The sequence below is a fragment of the Ptychodera flava genome, chromosome 7 (assembly GCF_041260155.1).
Source record: "Ptychodera flava strain L36383 chromosome 7, AS_Pfla_20210202, whole genome shotgun sequence".
NCBI lineage: Eukaryota > Metazoa > Hemichordata > Enteropneusta > Ptychoderidae > Ptychodera > Ptychodera flava.
Window position 1 is genome coordinate 25,116,263 of NC_091934.1, and position 23,995 is coordinate 25,140,257.

A 23,995-nucleotide genomic window follows, 5' to 3' on the forward strand; every position below is an offset into this window, starting at 1 on the left:
TCGAGGCAGAAAGGGAAACATTACCCCTACCCCATATGTTGTAATTTCGTTCTTAAAAAATCACTTGAAATCGACACAAACCGAAAGGTTTAAGCTTTGTAACTTTTAAATATGCAACTTTTCCCCATAAATCTATATATTTTTAGAAAGGTCTGATGCAGCACTGTCAAAAATGTAACATTTTTATGGTTTTATCATTCATGATTCGAAACAGAAAGGGAAACATTACCCCTACCCCTTATGTTACACACGGATATGTGGCATACCGCGTAATAAGAAAACAAGCTCATGCACCCACTAAATCTCAAGACACATACTTTTAATCTTGTTTTTCTTGTTTATTGCACTGGTTCTTTCAAAAAATATAAATACCTTATGAATAATTGTTTGGAGGAACGGGAACTTAATTATTGGGTGTGAAATTTCGCAAATTTTAGGATTTACGGCCAATGACCGATATAAAGTTTAATCGACGTTCGGATATTAATTAATCCCTATTAAGTTATATATCAATGAAAAGGCCATGATCTTGGCTTTCTAAAAATGTAACGTTTATAGTATTTTATTGTTTCTGTTTCCGTCGAGCGGTAAATACGTGACCCCTACCCCATTGTTGAAATCCAAGATGGCGGCCAAGATGGCGGCAAAGATGGCGCCAAATGAATCCCATGGGACACTATTTGATTTTGGGAACATCAAAATTCATTAAATATAGACCCTGAGGATTACAAAAATGTAGGTTAAAAAAATACATCCATGGGGTGCATGGGAACCCTACCTTCCGACTAGACTAATTGTGTTCCCGCAGTCAAATATATGTTTAAGAATATGACTGTAATTTTGAATGCTATGAACATTCCAATATACTTGTACAAATTCACTATACATAGCAGTAGCTAGCCTTGCCCTTTTTAGCTCACGTGTGTAAACACGTGGGCTAATGTCATAGCGATGTCTGTCTGTCTGTCCGTGTGTGTGTGTGTGTGTTAGTGTGTGTGTCTGTCTGTCTGTCTGTCTGTCTGTTTACACGATAACTCAAAAACGCCTGAACGGATTCCAGTCAGATTTGGTACACAGGTACCATATGCTACTTGCAAAAACTGATTAGATTTTGGTTAGTGTGGCTTGCATATTAATGAAGTTATGCGATATCGTTTTTTTCCGTACAATGGTTTCCCTATGGAGACGGTAATGACAGTGTAGACATATATCAAGAAATACTGCACAAAATTTCATGAAACTTTTCACAGATGACAATCTCAGAACATTATGATGATACTGTGAGTGTCATGTCAATTGCCTTCTCATTTGCATATTTAATGAACTTTTGTTATTAGTGAGATAACTCTGAAATTCCTGCACCAAACTTGATGATACTTGCAACAAATATTGATCTGATATATATCTAATTATACTTAGAAGCATTGGACAGTGTCAAGTTAATAAATAGGTCATTTGCATATTTTATGAAGTTTTGTAATTAGTCATATAACTTCGATATAACTTCACCAAATGTGATGAAATCTGCTGCGGATACTGATCCAATTGATATCTAACTGTAGTGTAAAGTATTCAGTAGTGTGAATTAATTAAGGGTTCATTTGCATATTTAATGAACTTTGTAATTAGGTATATAACTCTGAAATTACGGCACCCAAGTCTTTGAAATTGGTACAGATATTGTTTTGATAAATATCTAATTGTACTGAGAAGCATTTGGCAGTGTCAAGTTAACAAATAGGTCATTTGCATATTTTATGAAGTTTTATAAGTAGTCATATAACTCCGAAATAACTGCATCAAATCAGATGAAAACTGCTGCGTATACTGATCTGACAGATATCTAACTGTGTTGTAAAGCATTTAGTAGTGTAAAGTTAATTAAGGGTTCATTTGCATATTTAATAAACTTTGTAATTAGGTATATACCGGTAACTCTGAAATTACGGCACCAAATTTTGTGAAACGTGCTACAGATATTGATTTGATAAATATTTAATTGTGCTATGAATCATTGAACAGTGTCAAGTTAATATAGGGATTATTTGCATATTTAATAAACTTTGTAATTAGTGACATTACTCTAAAAATACTGCATTAAATAAAACGTGCTACAAATGTTGATCTGATGGATTTCTAATTGTCCCATGAAGCATTGAGCAGTGTCAAGTTAATTAAAAGCTCATTTGCATATTAAATAAAGTTTTGTAATTAGTGATTAAAATCTGAGAGTACTGTGCGATAATTGAAAAAAACCTGCTTCATTAGCGATAACATATATCTTATTGTTCTGTGAAGCGTACTACTATTAATGAACCTGTTGTAAAACACGTGAGCATATTCAGTTCATATCTGGTTGTACTAGTAGCTGGGCACTGAGTCTTTTACAAGGAGCTAATCTTGAACCTCAAATTTTGAAATTTTGCATCTTTTATATTCCAGGATGCTGTAAAAGTCACTTTCCGAGGAAGAGATGCAAAGCAGCGGCCCTCTTTACGTGTGCTCGTCTATGAAGGAGCAAGCACTTTGTGTTTACGTTGTTTCTTGAAGGTGTTATATTCTGCAGCATGGAAAGAGACAATAATTTGCTAGGTTTGCTTAGTTATCTAGGGTTTCAAACTTTGATTACATCAGATGTGTGAAAGGAACTTGTCAATTTGTAGAGTAATTCCGGCTTGACAAAGCTGGGATGCGAGGTAAATGGGCTAGCAATTATGAGTGGTTGTAGTGTACAGGGATTTCCCAGTGAAACAGTAAGCAATTTTGCATCAGATGCATGAGGTAAACTTTATAACATATTATGTTATCAATATGATTAAACAAGTAATAGTCATAAGAATGTCATATTTAGCAAGAATACCCTTGTAAGTATTATATTTGAATATGTTGCAACAATAACTGTTTCATTTCTTGTAAATAAATAATAAATTTTAGTCTGAAATTCCTTTGATGATTGTTGTTGTTTTTTTTCTAATGTACCTTGCAGGATTTCTAACTACTTCAGCTGTTGTTTGTGGTTCACATATTTTACAATCCTGCATTGTGTAGCTCCATCACATAGAGGACCCAATAGGCCATTCCATTGGATGATAATCCTCCCCTGTGTCTGCAAAATGTGAAGAAATCCAATTTAAATTTGAAGGATAAATAGAAATAATTATTCCCCTCAATATGGTTCACATTGAATTGGTTTGTCAGCTAGCCTTACAAAAGTCGTAGAGTGGCATGCGTGCCAGCTTGTAATGGCTTTTAAGGATTTCTCTGGTTTACTTAAGCTTACATGTAGCTACTAGCTGCACGCGCGCGACATCATTGCCTGATATAATTTGGCCAAAGTTTGTTGTTGCATGCGTGACTGTTGTCGTAGCTTTTAGTTTGAGCCATAAATTATTGTGATTTTTATTTTCGTCGTTCTCTCTGAAAATGCAGAGAATCCGACATATAGGCCCAATATTTATTTTTCATGTTAAAGAAAAAAATTACGTCATTTCAATATATCAAACATATACACACTGGTTCACAAACAAGCCACCTACATTCCAAGGGGTTATATTGAAGCCAGAAGAATTTGCAGTGTAGGTAAAGCCAATATTGGAAAACCTCTAATAATCGAGGAAATCTGTGGTAATTGTGTACTGGAAAACCAACTTTGCAATATTCCCCAGCCATACTATGTATAAATTAAATCAGTGACTCTTTATTATGTAATAATATTAACCATGTAATTTTAAGTCACTGCTGTGACTTAACCACATTTGTAAATGATATAAATATGCTACATTAAATGTGTATGCATTCAATCCGTGTTTTCTGATGGCGAGCGGTTTCATAACTTCTTTCGATTTCTGTAAGTTTAAGAGACAAAATTTTCAATAATAGAAGGTACGTTAAGGATTGGATAGGATGCAGTGTGCGGACATGTCTGAAACTGTTAAATCTCCTGTGCGAGCATACCAATTCAAGGATGCTCGAATTATTGTCCGGTAATTGCCGGCAATTTACTTTATGTACTGCTTTTACTTTTGTAAGCTGGTCCTATCTTTTTTATTAGTAACATCTTTGCAGTGCGCTAATCTTCATAAGAACTAATTTTACTGAGACTTTATCAGAAAGATGACTGTTATCGTGACCTTAATGCTATCTTAGTTCAATTTCCGGGACATGAAGACAACAGATAGGAATATGCCTAAATTTCTGCACTTGTGAATGTAACTTGTCCGGTACTATAGACTAATATGAATTGCATTTTACAACAAGACTGCTTGAGAGGCCAAATTAGAGACAAAGGGAGAATACACAACATTTACTTTCACGAATAAAAGCATTGAACCTCATTGTTTGCCTTGACCAAAAATAGGCGAAATACACCTGCGTGTTGTGGCTACTATTTCAAAGGCACGTTGGCGAAAGAGGCCAAAACTAATGTAGACACAGCTTTGCTAAAGAACAGACCTAGATATGCGTCAATCACAAAATAAGGCATAGCTGAGATTGGACGTTAGCGACAATATATATTTTAAGAAAAAGTACGACGAATTTGTATGCGCACTTTCTTCACCGATTTAACTCCGGTTTGCCGTAAATGGGTCATGTTGTAGCGCATATTTTACATCACCTGTCATTGTCGAAATTGCGCCTTTACAAAATATTTAGACATAATCTCTTAGAAATAAATGTGACCTACGACCTTGTAATATTTTGCGCCTAGGAAGCTGATTTTTATTAGATATGAGCGCAAAATTAATATTCCTCTTCTTTTCACATGAAGCAAATTGCACATTCACCTGGAGATATTTCAAACGGTAGCGTAGTGACCTATTTTATTAATAGGGCAAAATGATCAGTATGGTGTCAAGACTTGATCAGCGAGTTTGGTCAAAACGATATCATTCAATGCGACAGGAAGATAGTTAGAAAATTGTGCAGTGATAAAATTCTTATATCGTCATTTTGTAGTCGATACTAAATTATGTTAATATTTCCTTGCAAAAATCATAAAAACTAAAATTTCGATAGATATGCATCTCAAGTCTTGGTATTTATTAAAATTATTTAATTTTCTAAGCCTTTTATAATCGAGTTCTATAATTAAAATGAGTTATCTCGTTTTTTATAGACGCCACTTCAACGTCCGTTTTCATGGAAACGAGAGTGGTGACCCCTCCTTTTTTATTTCATTTTTGCACTCGCACAACTTCAAAAAATGTTCGTGCAAAGTTAAACGAAAATGACAGTACTTTTTAATTTTGACGTAATTCGTCGTAATGAACCTTGAGGCAAACTCGTGCTGCAATATGATTTACGTACACTGACAGAGAAGAAATTTAATATCTTGATTAGTATAACTGAACAGGTTATCGACTAATAACCCTGTCATGAAGCAGGTAAGTCGAAGGACAGTACTGAACACCATGTATATTATCATTAGCTGTAAAACAGTGTCACATTGACGTTTTGCCGATTCGTCTTTTTGATACTCCAAAAGTGTATGACGATTAACATCCGTCACCCTGCCAGCCTTTCATCTGTTCTGCCACATCTACAAGACGCTCGTGTGTACGCCGCCATCAGGTGAAACTGATCAATTGTACAATCAACTCGATAGTCGCCACTAGTCTCATTGTAACGGTGTTCAGACTGATAATATCCGATACTGTTTTGACAATATCGGATACTATTCTATGTCTGATTATATAGTAAAATTTGCAATGCAATCCTATTCCAGCCGGGTAATCATATAACTCCTAGTGTGATGTTCATGTAGCATTGAAGGACAAATACGCATGCTCTACAATTTAACCAGATGTTGTGCATTTGTGAATGTTGGTCGGTCACAGTTGTATCGATACTCATCTAATCGTGCAATTGAAATCAAAAAACAAAGGCAATGACCAAAAGTAAAAGACTCTGTACTAGAGGCGTTGCTAGGCAGCCGACAGCGCTAGCTGCATAACGGCCCACCTTGTAATTTACACAGACATTGTTACAACCCTTGTATGATCAGCAAGTCATAAATTATGATTTTTCTTTGGTGATCAGGTCAACAAAATCACAACACTGTTTACAAACCAATGTGCTGATAGCTGTAAGTTGTTTAAAGGCACTAAATTAAGGAGCCATTGAGTATCCGTTCAAAGTCCACTGTCTGTGTGTCGTATTCTGTTATTTATGTGACTTGTTCTGTGTGCATTCTCACGAAAATCCCACTGAATTTTCTCACGGTTGCTCACCAGCCAGCACTGCATATATTCTGCCTAGTCATATTAGCTGACCATTTGGTTTGCTAGTTTCATGTGAGCTACTCTTGCAGGGATCTCTATGGTCAACGTAAAGTTACTGCCGTTAACCATGGCGTTTTGCTCAAGACGGTAAGTGTGGTTTGGCTTGTTCTGTAAACACGCATACAAAAGGAAATGCAAAGTTTGTTTTCATAAACGCATGATACAAAGATAAAGAAATAATTTAAATCTGGTAAGACCATGATCTCTCTCTCTCTCTCTCTCTCTCTCTCTCCTCTCTCTCGGTAGTAAAGTTCGAAAATGAAAAATTACCAAAAATAAACGACTTTAAGATTGGAGATTTACGAACGGTTTGGTTGATTTTTTGAAAGATGACTTTTTATGGGTGGCGTGAAATACACTGCCATTACCATATCTATCTTTCAAAAACTATCCTGCCTTGTCTCTGGCCGATGATCGAAGGAGAATTTCCTGGGTATGCAATTTATTGTCGGGTAAAAATGTTGGACTTTGACAGGAGCTAAAACGAGCATGCGCGAAAAGGTTTCAAGTTCGCCAAGCGAGTTGCACGCTTTGTATTAGGCCAGTTGCGAGACGCCCAAAAACCTTGTCAAGTGATGTCAACTTTCTGAATAGACAGTAGCGGCGGATCGAGGGAAAGAGGTAGTAGTAAATATTTTACATGAATAGTATCCCCTTCTGCAACAGTTACTACTAGTAAAATGGTAACTTATCTGAATCGCCGAGAAGAGAACAAAGACTGCCGAACCGTAACCCAGACTGAGGCGGAAGGAAGTATCACAACGATTTTAATTGTGCAATGAGGTAGAAGCGAGTCTGTACAGCATTAAAGTAGAATGTTAGCCGGTACGCTTAGCAGGTCGATCATAGATTTGTCGTTTTGACGAGCTGCTGGTTTAATTATTCATCGAGTTTACTAATTTTAGTGAGCTTCTTTGGAAATATTTCACAAGAAACTCCTTCATCATATTGTATGAATACTGATAAATTTCCTATGATAAATTTCCTTGATGTTGTACGGACAGTGCTGTGCACACTCATGCACTGCATTAAAACCAGATCATAAAATAACGACCGTGTGCAGCACATTGAAGAATATAAATGTATTTAAAAGGAAACTATTAGCAGTGTTACCAGTTTCAGTTCCTTACGTGTAAATTTCAATCTGCAGTTATAACAGAGACACTGACTATTTGTACAAATCGCAGTGAAGTATCTAGGTCCTTGTTGACCATCCAGTGTTCTGATCAGTGCTTGGAATATCAGAATAAGATATGGCATGAAGACTTCAATGTCAGAGGCATCACCTTTGAGTGACATGCATACTCCAAGGTTTCATACAGCTTTGCAAATACTGAGTATTAAAATTAAGAGACAGATAACGATCATCTAAAGGTCGTGTAAGCACGAATATGTTAATGATCACCTGATTTATAGACTAGTCATTCACTGTCCACAAACAATGATGTTTTGTGTTGTCTTTTATTTGGAAGGTAGATGATGTTTTGCTTTCAGCGCATGTTGAAACTCATCTGGAGTCTATCTTACCACACACTCTGTTAATGTTTGTTGCTCAGTAAGGACTAATAATTCAATAATATTCAAGGTCCGGTCAACAAAATGGCAGACTATGTTGGCGTTAGGATATCCATCAATGAGAAATTAAAAGGTCACATACATTTATGACTCAAAATGTGTTGTGGTGCTATGATTCTTCTTTCGAAAATGCCAATCAAAATTTGGGAGTTCAGTGTAAAAAGCATATTTTACACAAAAGAGATTTTCTTTGTTTTTGTTTATCTGATTTCCAAAGCTTTCCATCATAACTACATTCATCATTTCAGTCCAATAAAATAATTTGAGTGCAAGGAGACTTATTTGTTGTAAATTGGGGAATTGGGTGGTCAGCATTACATAATTTATACTGAAAATTCGTAAAACCAAATGTATTAACAGATAGGGAAGGCCTGGAGAGCACAGTGGTGTCAGACACGGCAGAGCGTAAGAGGGAGAGCGAAACACGCTGTCATGTTAGGGATGGCCAACACAATCGCACGTAAGCAAACACACTACTTAGTACAAATGGTCACGTGGCAAATTAGGGAAATTATAAGTTGAGTGTTGACGGTATTAATGCCTTGTTGATAAAGTTATAATTGCACATTGTTGATTATCCAGCAATGCACGCTTACTGTGTTGTCATTGCCATCTGCGTACAGTGAATAATTAGCACACTGCACACTATGAACGCGCATTGTCATACACATTGTGTATTATATTCTACAACAGCGTGATTGTGGTCAAGTATTTAGATCTGAATGTTGCTTTTGATTTCGATGCACTTAGGTATCTATGTAAGTATGATACGATGACAATTAATATGCGCTTGAAATGCAGTGATCGAATCCATCAAAAAAGATTTAAGTTCCGTATTACTTTGTAAATTAGAATGAAATTTTAACATAGTTGTTCTTACTTTCAATCTACAGAAGCTCTCTCAAAGGTAATACCGACTCCCCAAATCGCTTAACAATCATTGGCTAAGATATTAAGAAGTCGGTTACCTGTGTCATGATGATCTTTTTAATGCAAGCGATTTTGAAAAACAACTTGATGCAAAATATTATCCTGTCAAATATATATGCACTTACATATTACGTATTTATTTTCAATTACTTTGATGTACAACGCATATTACAGCGATGATTATATTTAATTTAAAACATCGTGCTACTCCTTTCGCTGTTTGTTTCGCGAAAATAACCTGTTATGTGTTAAACAATGAAGCCTACTCCTTATCGAGACTACAATGAGTTTTTAATCAGACCATCATACAATGACACTCCAAACGCACTTGCTCCTAATATAGGTACAAAGGAATAACAGCCATCCATTTCGTCATAAATTCACTGGTGGTTACTTTCGTCTGTTCTGAAAGCTACACCTTATCTGGTCTAAATGGATGGCTGCCGAGTCCGGAAGACCCTCATAGGTACAAATTGGATTTAGTCTGGAATATTGAGGTCCCTATGGGATTACGTGTTGCCTTGGCCTTTGTGGAATTCGACATCGAACAGAGGGCCTCTCTTTACAATAATTGTGACTCATCAGTGAAAGTAAGAATGGAATCATTTAGCTCTTAATGATATTTAATTCAACGAGCGGAAAGTGCTACATAATATGTAATCCATATTGACACAATCTTCCCGTTATACGGCAAAGTTTTCAATTTCATTTGAAATTTATCACAACATCAATCGAATACGAGCTTTTGTTCATGCTAAAGCAATATCCGTTCATAAAAATATATAGCTAGGATGGATTCGACACCTTCCAATTGCGTTAAAATTACAAAATATAGCATAAATACGGATTTGGAAATATGTTTTACCCTAGGTATATGGAGATGACATACAACTCGGTACTTTCTGTGGACGACGTGAATCGCGTTATGGTCCAAAAGACATCATAAGGTCTCCAAGGAACAACTTAAAAGTATATTTCATACCGAGCTATAGAAATCTGAATGTCGAGTTCAAGGCTTATTACTATGCAGAAGGTAAAAACCCAAAATTACTCAACCGATAGAAGATGACGAAAGAAATAAAAGTCAGATCGAGACTCTATGAAGTCACTTTGTCAACAACTGTATGCGATATAAATCAGTTGTATCTTTACGATTTGTGGAAAATAGCTGTATGATATATAAGCGCAGAACGCTGACGAGCTCTAGGGAATAGTTCATTTAAGCTATAATCCCCACCGAATCCGGATCGACACGAACTTTGGTTACAATAACATAATATGGCATGAATCTCTAGGAGAGTGCTTTATGCAGGGAACTGTACCCAAATCAAGTGTATGTCCAGCTGCAAAGGGTGGGGGTTTATTGCTTTTATAGTAGTGTTGACAGTAACTAAAATCTTGAGCGATGGTCGTCATCGAACGAAATGTAATTTTGATGGCAACATATATAGCTCGCGTATTTGGATACAGCAATGAAAGAGCAACAAACAACAAAAAATGTCATAGCTGATTTGGCGAAAGGCAAGCCAATTCCTTTTTCTAAACAGCAATTTTAAAAGCAAAAATTCTTTACATTTACAGGACCGTTGCAATTTACTCTACGTATTTACTCATTAATTAGCTGTAAGACAGATTTTTTCTACTATCTAAACGCTCTTTGTCTCCTCATTAAACCATATAGATGAGGGGCCCACTTTGACACTACTAAAACGGGTGTCCTTTCACGGCCGGCGTCAGCTTTCGTCCAGTCAGAACAATGGATTCAATTGGGCGTGACTGACATACAGATATTGTATGATGTAGTCTTTATAATGTCATTACCTTTATTCATGTTCGATGATAAAAAAATAATGGGACAGAAATGAACGACACTTCCCGGCCATATATTTTAATTAGTATAATATATTCACAGATACTTTTATTGCTTTTGTTTTAGATAGTGATTCAATTTTCGATATGTTCTAACCTTCAGATATTGATGAATGTCTAGATCAAAACGGTGGTTGTGAACATCAATGTCACAATGTTTATGGTGGATTTTACTGCTCCTGTTTTCCTGAGTATAGACTGGATTCAGAGGGTCGGACTTGTACAGGTTGGCGTCTACTTCATTTTGCAGAATTCCTATCACTCACACGCTTCCAAGTAACACATAACTAGTGTAACATCAATTGAAAAAGGAAGGGGAAAATCCTCACTTTACTTTCTAGGGCTCATTAAACGGAACACTTTTGTTCGATAGACTAATCTGTCACCATCATACCGTAAAATGATTCCTTACTATTCTTCCAATAATTATGTTTCTACAGAAAATAAAAACAACAATTATCATATACGACAAATAAAACAAATGCAAGCTTTTCCCATGAACTTTCGAGTCGCGTAATAAACACCAATTACCTAGTCACGAGGGCTATAGCGCCCGTTTATTACTCCATGGCCCGTGTGTCTGATACCACAAGCCACGAGGGGTAATATACTGGCGCTATATCCCGAATAAAGACAGGTTTTTAGGTGTTTTATAACACACTACACGTTCACGTTGTATTATGTTATACCTTTTAATGTGTTTTGATATTTGGCACCGCAGCGTTCCATTGCAAAAAGTTTACTTGGCGATATTTCCTTAGCGGTTACAGTATGGTGCCACTTTCTCCCAAAATATTATAAGCATACCTAGCAACATCCTTGTTTTCACTTGACTCTTTTTCCTCGATGAGCTACTCAAGTTCCTGCGCTAGCGCTGTTGGAATGGCAAATCTGTCTGATTTAGAGAGCGGCTCGTCGCTCATTCCGGGCATACATCACGTTCCAGTCACCCGCCATTGTTTCAAAGCTGCAGACGACACTACGGTCACGTGACCAGGCACTTGTCCAAATTTGGTCAAAACTATTTCCCTAAGGAAATTTCAATATAAACCTCTGACGTCACTTTTGACGATTCTATTTTCTCGTCACGTGACGTATTCTGGCGAATAGCAACACGGAATGAGCATGTGGCGTGTTAGCATATGCGCAGGCCCGACTGACGCCTTATCCCAACTGTCCATATGCACTATGTGACGCGATCTTGTGCGTTGGCTGCTGAGCTGAGTATAGTCGCACGCCTTGGTGCAGTTTTGATGGCTATTTCCACAGAACAATAATCTTTACAAAGCCATAGTCATGGCGAGCAATGAGCTTGTCAGAGTGCATGATGCTTGACGTCGTTTTGCGTCGAGACGGCGCATAGCAATAATTGACAATTAGACTGAAGAAGAGGATCTGATTGTTAAATATGGAGCTTGCGCTGCATTGAAATTTTAACTTAATCGGATTTGTCTCCTCGTTGATAGAATATTTTACTCATGGAAAAGAGTTGTATCTCTGGGGAAATAAAACACAGGTCACGAGAATATTTTCGAATTATGCTAAAGTATATTTCTTTCACATCCGACGCAAAGCGAAAAGGCTTCTTCTCAAAAATATGCTATGCCATTAATATTTTGTTGTTACCGTCATCGGATACGAGTGTTTTTCGAGGATCCGTTGAGCTGTAAGCTGAATTTCATGGAAACACACATCGTAATTACCTATGGTAATAAAGTTATCTGGCACTTCGTTAAGCTACTAGGTTCAGTTCAGTGTTAAGTGCTTAATGGTATCATTTTGTCTGTGACTAACATTGAGTTCGGACAACTGATATTGATGGCGGGTAAAGAGCGACTTAGAACGCTCGATTAATCAAATTTGTTTCGATTTACCAACATTGATTACATTTGGGGTTTTTTCTGGCGAATGGAGATGTTATTCCATTTGTTTCAGTAGCTGGTTGCTCATCACACAACGTAAGACACAAAGTACGACACATCAAATACTTAACTGTTCTCAAGATTAAAGGCAAAGTTTATATATGCTTTTGTTCCTATAGATATTATCACCAAAAGATTATCATAGTGTCTTGATAATGCCAACTGAACTACAACTGTAGTATATTGTAGTATATTTCAATGCTGATTCACGTTGCAGGTGTTGATTTTAAAATGACAGTTCCAGAATGACAAGTGTTCGTTCCCGGGTGTTCTTTGCGGTTTGGATGATATTTCTCGACGCCTATGTTCTCATTCCCAGTTCTCAGTAATTCCTTTCCTTTATAAAAAGTTACCATGCAGTATCTTGTTTTCGTCTCCAGTCAAACCAAGGACTACTTTGCTGACTGAAAATTCAGGTGAATTAGACGCCAGGACCCTTAGTAATGATGGACATTCTCATTACGAATGGACCATTGTTGCTGAATCAGGGCATGTCATTGCCCTAAATTTCAATGCTTTTAACATCATTGATTGGACTGCTTGTTACGCGGCATTCGTCAAGATAAAAGACAAAAACACTGCAGTACTTTAAATCCATTTAGAATATTATAATAAAAATATCCTATGACGTCACATTTTACACTACTGATGAATGTAATGCAAAATAAGAAAAAGCCAAAAGAATCCTACTTGTTTGAATTTCACTCATTGCTAAATCAACGACATCCAGCCAAGGTGAGTGTATGTTTTTCAAATATATCAACACGTAAATTAATCTCTCAAATTAACTCATAAATGTCCACTAATGAACTTCAGTCGGTGAAATGGAGTTCATACATACAGCATTGAAACCTCATTCTATGAAATTATGAAATTGACATAAAAAATAAACAAAACCAGTATTGAGCATGTAGCGGACAAAAGTATACTTCCAGAAGAAGACTTAGGAACCTGGAGGTCGTCATTCTAAAATGATAACTAGTGTTTGGGGTATAAAGACATTTGACACATTCTGATATGTTTATCGTATCTTTGTGTTTAATTTGAGCAGAAACCATGTCATCTGCACGAAACAATAACATCATTTCTAAAGCATATTGTGCAATGATATGGTGGTAAAGTATCAATGCATTATTTGTTGAATAATTCATCTAGTTCATCGTTATGTTAACATTTGACTTTATATGGGTTTCGCTTTGCTGTTGTCCTCGTCCATCAGATTTACACTGGTAATGAAGAATTTGGGCCTTTCTGTGGAGATTTAAACGTATCAAACCTTCCAACAATCATTCACTCAATAAGTAACATCATGACGATTCGGTATGTAGATCATAGTTATTTAAACGAAGGGCTAGTGCAGGCAAGATACAATATTACAGGTAAGTGAACCTTATAGGTTTTGATATCTTGTCAGTTATACAGCTATCAGAAATATCATTTCAATCAATACTAAAATAACCTAATCTTTTTATCAAGATCATTATCTAAAATTATCGCATTCAATTTTGATACATTGTTTTATCAGATGCCTATATCTTTCAAAACCAGCAGCTTTTAATAAGATGAAACGAGGGAGTTTTACATAGGTGTATTCTGGTAAAATGTATTTATTTTGTATAACGTCTGTATAAACGCAATATCAGCAAAGTGGTTTGGTAAATTTTAGGGCACCTGGGAGAGTTAATCGTAGCAACTACGAAATGTGGTGATATTCTCCAGGAAACGTAACGAAACCAAAGTTACAACTCCATTAATTTTATGAAAGGGGGATTTAAAAGCAAACACGAAAATAGAATCAAAAGATTTTTATACAGTAATCATATATTTTCAGATCCCTCTTCAGCACCGAGATGCAGATCTCTGCAGGCACCTGTGAACGGTCGTATTATTGGACGTAATTCCACTTACGATCAGTTTGTTTGGTTCAAGTGTGATGATGGATACTACATGGATGGGTTTATGACTAGACTGTGCACCGAAGACGGGACATGGACTGGTGTTCAACCGCACTGCTATCGTAAGTAGAAGTTGAAAATTTAAATAGGACTTATATTCAGTTTCTTAATTAATGTAAAATGATCATTCTGACTATGATTAACAGAGTTAATATTTTCTATAATAAGCTATCCAAATTTTCAACAACGCGCTAAATTTTTCTAGGTAGCCCGGTATGTCATAATGGAGACTGGCAGAGTTGTGTCAAAGCAAGAACATTGATTTCACATTTTTTTCACTGAAGGTGAATAAAGATTACCGTGCATACATTGTCCACATGGATTAACAGTAGTATTTTATTATGCAGAAAGGGTCATTAGTAATGGTCAACGTTGAAACAGATTCTGAAAAAAAAAAATTAATCTTTGTAATACATAGTCACTGAATCTGAATGACCTTCTATCTTCTGATCAACTAACATTTGCTTTGAGTTTAAACGGGATATTTATGTCTTTTCTGTTCCCAGCTCCATATAGAGTGATGAATGAAAGCAATGGCGTTATCCATCTTCCACCATACGTATACATTTTAACAGTAGGTGACGATGTGGAATGGGAAATCGTGGTAGAAATTGGGTACGTCATCCGCCTGGAATTCGATCACTTTGCAGTCGGTAAATTACGTTGGCAAACAGAATTGTATCAGGCAGCTTGAAGGTATGGACGACAATGATCGAAATATAGTGTGTGCGTTTACATTACACTCATAACAAAAGAAATGTCCGATGACAATACTCTGATTGTCAGATTTGACGACTAGGTCACAACGTCATGGGTTATCAGGTAAATACGCGGAGGCTTCGAATCCAGTCTATGAAAACATACATAAGAGATTCCCGTGTTCAACCTACACTGACAAGGTTTGATTGTTCTAACCCAAGTGTATCAATCCGTCAAAAATTAAATTATCAGAAATCGTCGTATATATTTCAACAAATGCCATTAATATAGAATTCTGTTCAGTCCGAGTCAGGAGGGCCGAACTAGCTATATTCGAAACAAAGGTCCCGAAAAAGATAGTTTTCTTAGGGCATAGGCTGTAGTCAAAGAAATCTCCTGAAGCACAGCAATCTAATTTTAAAGGACCCTTCAGGCCAGAAAATCGTGGGTTTCTTCCCTATCGTAAGTCTATTATGAAGAGGATACGGCGATACATTTTTTTCATTTTTGGACACCGTGGTGCGAAGCACCAAAGGTGTCCTATGTCGCCACAATGTCTGTGTGTGTGTCCGTCTGTCCGTCCGTCCGTCTGTCCGTCCGTCCGTAGACAGATTTTGTTCCACTCATAACTTAAGAACCCTTAGGTCCAATGTCATGCAATTTGGTATTTGGTATTATCATGATGAGACTTAGATCTGATTAGATTTTGGTGGGTGTGGCTTATTAATTAATTGCTCATTTGCATATTTTATGACTTTTTTCGTTCACGCAGATATCTCAGAGACGCCTGGAGCGATTTTGTTCAAACTTGGTAAAAGGATAGTACTCTACCTCATACAGATGCATGTTGATTTGTTTCACAATGCGATCAAATTTGGCCGTGGTAGAGGACTTTTTAGTTTTCACCTCCATAGACTCCCATGTATAAGGCAGACCATAGACTCCCATGTATAAGGCAGACCATAGACTCCCATGTATAAGGCAGACCATAGACTCCCATGAATAAGGCAGTCCATAGACTCCCATGTATAAGGCAGTCCATAGACTCCCATGTATAAGGCAGTCCATAGACTCCCATGTATAAGGCAGTCCATAGACTCCCATGTATAAGGCCAAGAAAAATAAAAATTTAGTTTCTCATCGTATTCATATTGCAAAAGGATGCAGTGACACAGTTTTAGTCCCCACAGATAAAGTCCAGGGGGCTCATAGATTGGGTCATGTCAGTCCGTTAGTCCATCCATGTGAGTCCATCCGTTCACGCAGATATCTCAGACGCTTTGACAAAATGTCACGTGACCTTTGACCTCAAATATACATATTTGTCCATAACTCGGTAACCACAAGTGCTAAACCTTTCATACATGGTATGATGGGACACCCTATGATGCCACATATTGTACCTCATTAATTATGTGCATATCTAATTTTGAGCAAGCCAATAGAGCTAGAGGTCTGATTTTTGGTATATAGGGATAACTTAGCAATACAATTTTTTTGACAAAATGTCATGTGACCTCGGTGACCTTTGACCTCAAATATACATATTTGTCCATAACTCAGTAACCACAAGTGCTACACCCTTCATATTTGGTATGATGGGACACCTTATGACGCCACATATTGTTCCTCATTAATTATGCACATATCTAATTTTGAGCGAGCCAATAGAGCTAGAGGTCTGATTTTTGGTATATAGGGATAACTTATCAATACAATTATTTTGACAAAATGTCATGTGACCTCGGTGACCTTTGACCTCAAATATACATATTTGTCCAAAACTCAGTAACCACAAGTGCTACACCCTTCATATTTGGTATGATGGGACACCTTATGACGCCACATATTGTTCCTCATTAATTATGCACATATCTAATTTTGAGCGAGCCAATAGAGCTAGAGGTCTGATTTTTGGTATATAGGGATAACTTAGCAATACAATTATTTTGACAAAATGTCACGTGACCTCGGTGACCTTTGACCTCAAATATACATATTTGTCCAAAACTCAGTAACCACAAGTGCTACACCCTTCATTTTTGGTATGATGGGACACCTTATGACGCCACATATTGTTCCTCATTAATTATGTACATATCTAATTTTGAGCGAGCCAATAGAGCTAGAGGTCTGATTTTTGGTATATAGGGATAACTTAGCAATACAATTTTTTTGACAAAATGTCATGTGACCTCGGTGACCTTTGACCTCAAATATACATATTTGTCCAGAACTCAGTAACCACAAGTGCTACACCCTTCATATTTGGTATGATGGGACCCTTATGACGCCACATATTGTACCTCATTAATTATGCACATATCTAATTTTGAGCGAGCCAATAGAGCTAGAGGTCTGATTTTTGGTATGTAGGGATAACTTAGCAATACAATTTTTTTGAAAAATGTCACGTGACCTCAATGACCTTTGACCTCAAATATACATATTTGTCCAAAACTCAGGAACCACAAGTGCTACACCCCTTCATATTTGGTATGATGGGACACCTTATGATGCCACATATTGTACCTCATTAATTATGTGCATATCTAATTTTGAGCAAGCCAATAGAGGTAAATGTATGATTTTTAGTATATAGGGACAGACTATAGGATAGAATTTTTTGACAAAATGTCATGTGACCTCGATAACCTTTTACCTAAAATACACGATTATGTCAATAAATAAGTAACCACAAGTGCTATGTCCTTTATATTTAGTAGGATTGAAGACCTTATGACAACACATGCTTTACCTCGTTAATTATGCCCATATATAATTGTGGGCAAGCCAATAGAGCTAGAGGTCTGAATTTTGGCATATATGGATTAATTAGCAATACAATGGGTTTTTTTTTCAAAATGTCACGTGACCTTGATGACCTTTGACCTTGAATATGCATATATATGCATAACTCAGTAACCACAAGTTCTTTACGCTTCAATTTTGATAGGATAGTAGACCTTAAGATGTCACATCTTGTACTTCATTTATTATGCACATATGTATTTCTTGGCAGGCCAATACAGCTAGAGGTCTGATCTTTTTCCCCGATTTAGAACCATAACTTAGACATGCCTCTTGTTTCAAAATGGGAACAATGACATAGACCTATGTGTCCATAGATATGAACATATACACTCCAGTGATACTTCTTAATGACCTCATTTCCCTGCCCCATCAAGACTAATACTCCTATTACAAGTGGGGACTATGTCATTGTCAATGACTTGTTACTTCTAGAATATACAGAATATTATCTCACATAGTGAGTGTCTGAATATTATTCTGAATTGTATTCCAAAGCACATTCTGAAAGGGCTTTTCTGGAATATACAGAATATTATCTCACATAGTGAGTGTCTGAATGTTATTCTGAATTGTATTCCTAAGCACATTCTGAAAGTAACTCTTCTGAAAATTTCACATTCTTTGCCACTGCACCATCTCCTAATACATACTGATGACCACGGTGTCCACTCAAGTCTCACTTTGATATGACTTATTTTTGTTTCCTTTTTATGATCACAAATCCGCCTTTGAACTACTATGCAAAAACCAGGAATGTTTGAGTATGCATGTACCGGTAATATTATCACAACACATTTACTCGCAAGACTTAGCGATCAAATTTACTTTTCAGGACTGCACATTACATACATACGTGTATGACCCTTCGAATGTTAACATTTTAAATCGAGACCATAGTAATTTTCAAGCGAACACCAGCAACGATTTATCCAGCAAGGATTTATGGCGACCATAACAACACAACACTTTGGTTTGTGGCGAAAGGATCGTTCGTACATTTTCTTTCAATCATATGTTACCGTTTTCGGCTGGACTGCTGATAGCTGACACCAAGAGCTAAGATTGTCCTTGGTTACAGTTTTAATCAAGGAAAACAATGTGTCATTGTTGTGTATTTCACCTTTCTTTCTCTCTCCCTCTCTCTCTTCTCATAGTCTAAAATCGACTGATCAAATAGACATCAAATCAGGTCCAATAATCGTTATCATTCACGGTAACTAAGAAAGTTACCAGGTCCAAGGAACATATTGAAAATGACAAAGGCAATGGGGTCATCTTGAACCACAAAGTAGTGGTGGTACCAGGTGTCCGGAATGGGTAAGCGTACCCTGCCAGCTAGCCGCACCCGTCAAGATTGACCCAAAGCGACAAATCCATTGTTATTTGGTGAATTCACCAAATTACTTTTGTGAGTCAAAATTTGGTATGCTGTCACTCATCATTTGAGTAACAGACAGGTCATATTTTGATACAACATCTCCGTATCTACCGTAGAACTTCCTAAACGATTTCACTAATCGACTTTCTGAGAACCCTTGCCTCACTAACTTTTGAGCTAATAGGCTGTGTCTAACTCGAAAGTCTTCATATGAATTGCATGCTCTACTGTATCGAAGAAGTTGTGAAATATACACACCATAAGCTGGAGATGATGGTATATTGCTCGACAAAAAGGGAAAGTTTATGATTTCAAAATTGAAATCGTCTCTTTTGTCATACAGCTTAGTATATAGTGTATTTTGTCTAATTTCAAACAATACGTCTAGGTATGAAGCCGAGTCCACACTTTCAGTTGTTTCTTTTATTTCTAAATCATCTGGGTAGATGTGGTGTAGATAATTGGATATACCAGGATTGTTTAAACTGATGAGATCATCGATATATCTGTGGGTGTTGTTAAATCGCTTGGCAATCCTCTTACATCCAGATTTCTGAAGTGATTGTATGAACTCTGCTTCATACGAATACAAAAATAAGTCTGCAAGAAGTGGGCGCAGTTTGTGCCCATGGGAATGCCTATGGTTTGCCTGAATGTCATGCCAGCAAACTTGATAAATATGTTGTCAATAAGGAAATATAGCATTTGAATCACCTCAACATCACTGTATTTGAGTTTGGCATCGCTGTTGTTGGTGAAATAGCCCAAGTTGCGCTTGATGGCAATGTATTCATACCTACGACTACCATTCTTGTAAAAGAAGGCTTTCTTCACGAGAGATGATAGTCTGTCTTTAAGTTTGTTATGTGGGATGGTTGTGTACAACGTTGAAAAATCAAATGTGTGGATTGAATTGTACATGTTTTTGTTATTTTGTAAAATATGTAACAATTCTTTGGAGTTCTTTAATATCCACATTTGATTGACCCCACTAGTTTCATAAACTGTGTCACAATAACTTACCAAACCAGATTTAATGGTTGATAAAATGATGGTTAAAAGTTGTGACAAGCGTTTTGTTGTACACTTACTGGAACCAGCTATGAAACGTTGTTTATAAGGATTTTTATGGATCTTAGGAATCCAATATAGATTAGGTAATACCTTGTCATCTTGCGCTAACTTGATGCCAAACTCACTTAAAACTGTTGAATGGTTCTGCAATATTTCCTCTTCAGATAAGGTTCAAAGAGAGTATGTTGTGCTACTCTCATCATCTGAGTTAATCTGAAGTTCGTTCTTTAAACATTGAAACAATCGTGATTACATTTGCTCCATGTCAGCTTTTCTTAAGACCTGCAGCGTCATCTGATGTCATCTGTTCTCTTCTCCAAGATTCATGATAGAGTCTGAATGTAGTTAGGCATTATATGTCTACGCAAACGCTTAAATTAGAAAAACGAGACATTATATTTCGGTATTTCAAACTTATTGTCTCATATTTTGGTTTGTCTGACACATTGAAAGTCATTTCTCCTTGCTCTACTCGGCAGATTGTGGCAGGCACGCGCGTTTTCGATAGTTTGTGTGGAGACAGTGGTACCAACAACTTACCGGCGGCAATTCAGTCCTCCGGCAATGTCATGAAGATAAAGTACGCGACATATTGGCTACGCCCACACCTAGATAAACTTCATCGCAAGGTATTACGTTCAGGGTATGTCTTAAAACATATTTTCATCACCAATAAATCTTTTGTATTAAAATAGTAAATCTTCGCCTCTCATTTTATATTGCTTTACAATGTTTAGGTGGGTGTTAATCATATCAGGCAAGAGTGTATAAATTGCATAACAGGGCATTATGTCGGTTTGCAAGGCAATAAATATCTGTTCTTATCCGACCGTGAATCAATTTCATTGTTATATCTTCTAGATACGATTTGTTATTTAATCAACGACTAGTTTTTCAGGCATACAATACGAGTGCGTGTGAGATCAACTAAAATATAGAATGCGACACAAGAACACGGAACTACTTCAATCACTTATCAAAAAGTCTTATTTTTAGTGATATTACTTACGCAAATTAACTACATCAAAAGCAGTAAACATAATTTAAAAAGTATGCCTACACCTTTCTGGCATACAGTGAATTGCTTTCTTTTCATATTTTGTTTCTTTATGGACTGATCAATACATTGGTTTTCGTCAACAATACGGAAACTAGTACTACAGTCAAAATTGCGGAGTTTCCAACGCTGTCAGGCGTAATTATTACCTTGGTTGTAATGTCAGTCGATAAAAAGAAATCAACTCCATTAGTCACGACAACACCACACATCAAGCTGGCTGTTCAGAACCCATATTTTGCTAGCCTCGTTTGTGCAGATCTGGTGTTGTTGTGTTTACTTCGTCTAACTCCTTCTGAACAATGTTTCAAATCTCGCAGAGTTGGACTTGTTGTGATCGACTGACATTACCGCCGAACGATAATTACACCTGACGGTGTTGGCAACCTCTCAATTAAGACAGTTTGTCGAGTTCAAGTATTGCTAATGGTGAAATGCAAAATTTATATCAAATGGAGTTTATTGATCTGTATCTGATTCAAATATTTTAGACGTACGTCGCTATTTTTTATAAAGTGATCCTAAAAAGACCGATAAATGTATACATCTGCACTATTGTTTAATACTTACTACTATTTAAGCCTTCGTTCATGATTGGCAATATTCAGCTATGGAAACCATTTTACCGTCAATCACATCGTGAGTCACTTGTAAAAATTGTCAATAATTTGGTAAGCTCTACGTTATTAACACACCTATTGCCTGGTCATGAGGGCTATAGCGACCGTCTATTACCCCGAGGGGCCGTGTGTTACCAGAAACACATTGCTATTCCCCGAGGCCGTAGGCCGAGGGGTATAGCGATGTGTTTCTGGTAACACACGGCCACGAGGGGTAATAGACGAGCGCTATAGCCCGAATAAAGACCAGGCTATAGGTGTTTTATAACACACCACATGCTTATGTTGTATTATTATATAGTTTTTAATGTGTTTTGATATTTTGCACCGCAACAATCCATTGTGACAAGTTTACTGGGCGATGTTTCCACAGCGCTTTCAGTTGTACGTGGTACCACTTTCTTTCAAAAAATATTCTAAGCATACCTAGCGACATCCTTACTTACACCCTAATCTTGTCCGTCGATGAGCTATTGAAGTTCCTACGCTGTTGGAATGTTGGAAATCTGTTTTAGAGAATGTGTCGTCACCTATCCCGGACGCACATCACGTTCTAGTCACCCGCCATTGTTGCAAAGCTGCAGACGACACCTACGGTCACGTGACCGGGCACTTTTCCAAATTTGGTCAGAACTATTTCCCTAGGGAAATAGCTTTTCAAAAAATACCCTCTGACGTCACTTTTGTCGGTCCGTTGGGGACTAGACGTATCTATTTTCTCGTCACGTGACGTATTCTGGCCAATCGCGACACGGAATGAGCATGTGGCGTGTTATAATGAACCTAACAAGCCCAAGTATCCTACTTCATATATTAGTCCAGGTAGCATGTTCTTTGTCAATCTGGTCAATGCTTTATTAAACACCTATTGTCTGGTAATGAGGGCTATAGCGCACGTCTATTACCCCAATGGGCCGTGTGTTACCAGAAACACATCGCTATTCCCCGAGGCCGTAGGCCGAGGGTATAGCGATGTGTTTCTGGTAACACACGGCCACGAGGGGTTAATAGACGAGCGCTATAGCCCGAATAAAGACCAGGCTATAGGTGTTTTTATAACACACCACATGCTCATGTGGTATTGTTATATAGTTTTTTTTAATGTGTTTTGATATTTTGCACCGCAACAATCCATTGTGACAAGTTTACTGAGCGATGTACAGCGGTTTCAGTTGTACGTGTACTACTTTCTTTCAAAAAATATTCGAAGCATACCTAGGGACATCCTTAGTTGCACTTTAATCTTTTCCGTCGATGAGCTGTTCAAGTTCCTACGCTGTTGGAATGTTGGAAAATGTTGGAAAATCTGTTTTAGAGAATGTGTCGTCACCTATCCCGGACGCACATCACGTTCCAGTCACCCGCCATTGTTGCAAAGCTGCAGACGACACTCCGCCCTTGACGGTCACGTGACCGGGCACTTTTCCAAATTTGGTCAGAACTATTTCCCTAGGGAAATAGCTTTTAAAAAATACCCTCTGACGTCACTTTTTCGATCCGGTGGGGACTAGACGTATCTATTTTCTCGTCACGTGACGTATTCTGGCGAATCGCGACACGGAATGAGCATGTGGCGTGTTATAATGTACTACGGAACAGGTTCCACTTCCATTCGAAGAAGGAATAATTACAAAAACACATACTAAAACACGATCATGAATATACCGTGGGAAACTTACATAACTAGAGTCTTTTGTATGAAAAAATGAATAAATCGTAATCTTTGTATTCCATCGGAGGTATAAATAGATACGAAAATCTTCACTCTACTACGTATTTTCCTCATTTTTAGCTACGGCACTTTACGTCTTGTCTGCATTT

At 37.2% G+C, this 23,995-nt stretch overlaps 2 protein-coding genes across 2 annotated transcripts in view; both read left to right on the plus strand.

Moving 5' to 3' along the window:
* Positions 1-9,213: 9,213 nt before the first annotated feature.
* The window catches only part of LOC139136401 (mannan-binding lectin serine protease 1-like), a 117,004-nt gene continuing 102,222 nt past the window's right edge, over positions 9,214-23,995 (plus strand). The window contains exon 1 of the mRNA XM_070704125.1: positions 9,214-9,376. Coding sequence (XP_070560226.1) covers positions 9,290-9,376 — 87 coding nt within the window. The 5' untranslated portion in view covers positions 9,214-9,289. The remainder of the gene's footprint in view (positions 9,377-23,995) is intronic.
* The window catches only part of LOC139137749 (clotting factor C-like), an 83,483-nt gene continuing 73,374 nt past the window's right edge, over positions 13,887-23,995 (plus strand). Inside the window, exons 1-2 of the mRNA XM_070706014.1 lie at positions 13,887-13,956; positions 14,409-14,594. Of these exons, the coding sequence (XP_070562115.1) occupies positions 13,887-13,956; positions 14,409-14,594 (256 nt within the window). The remainder of the gene's footprint in view (positions 13,957-14,408; positions 14,595-23,995) is intronic.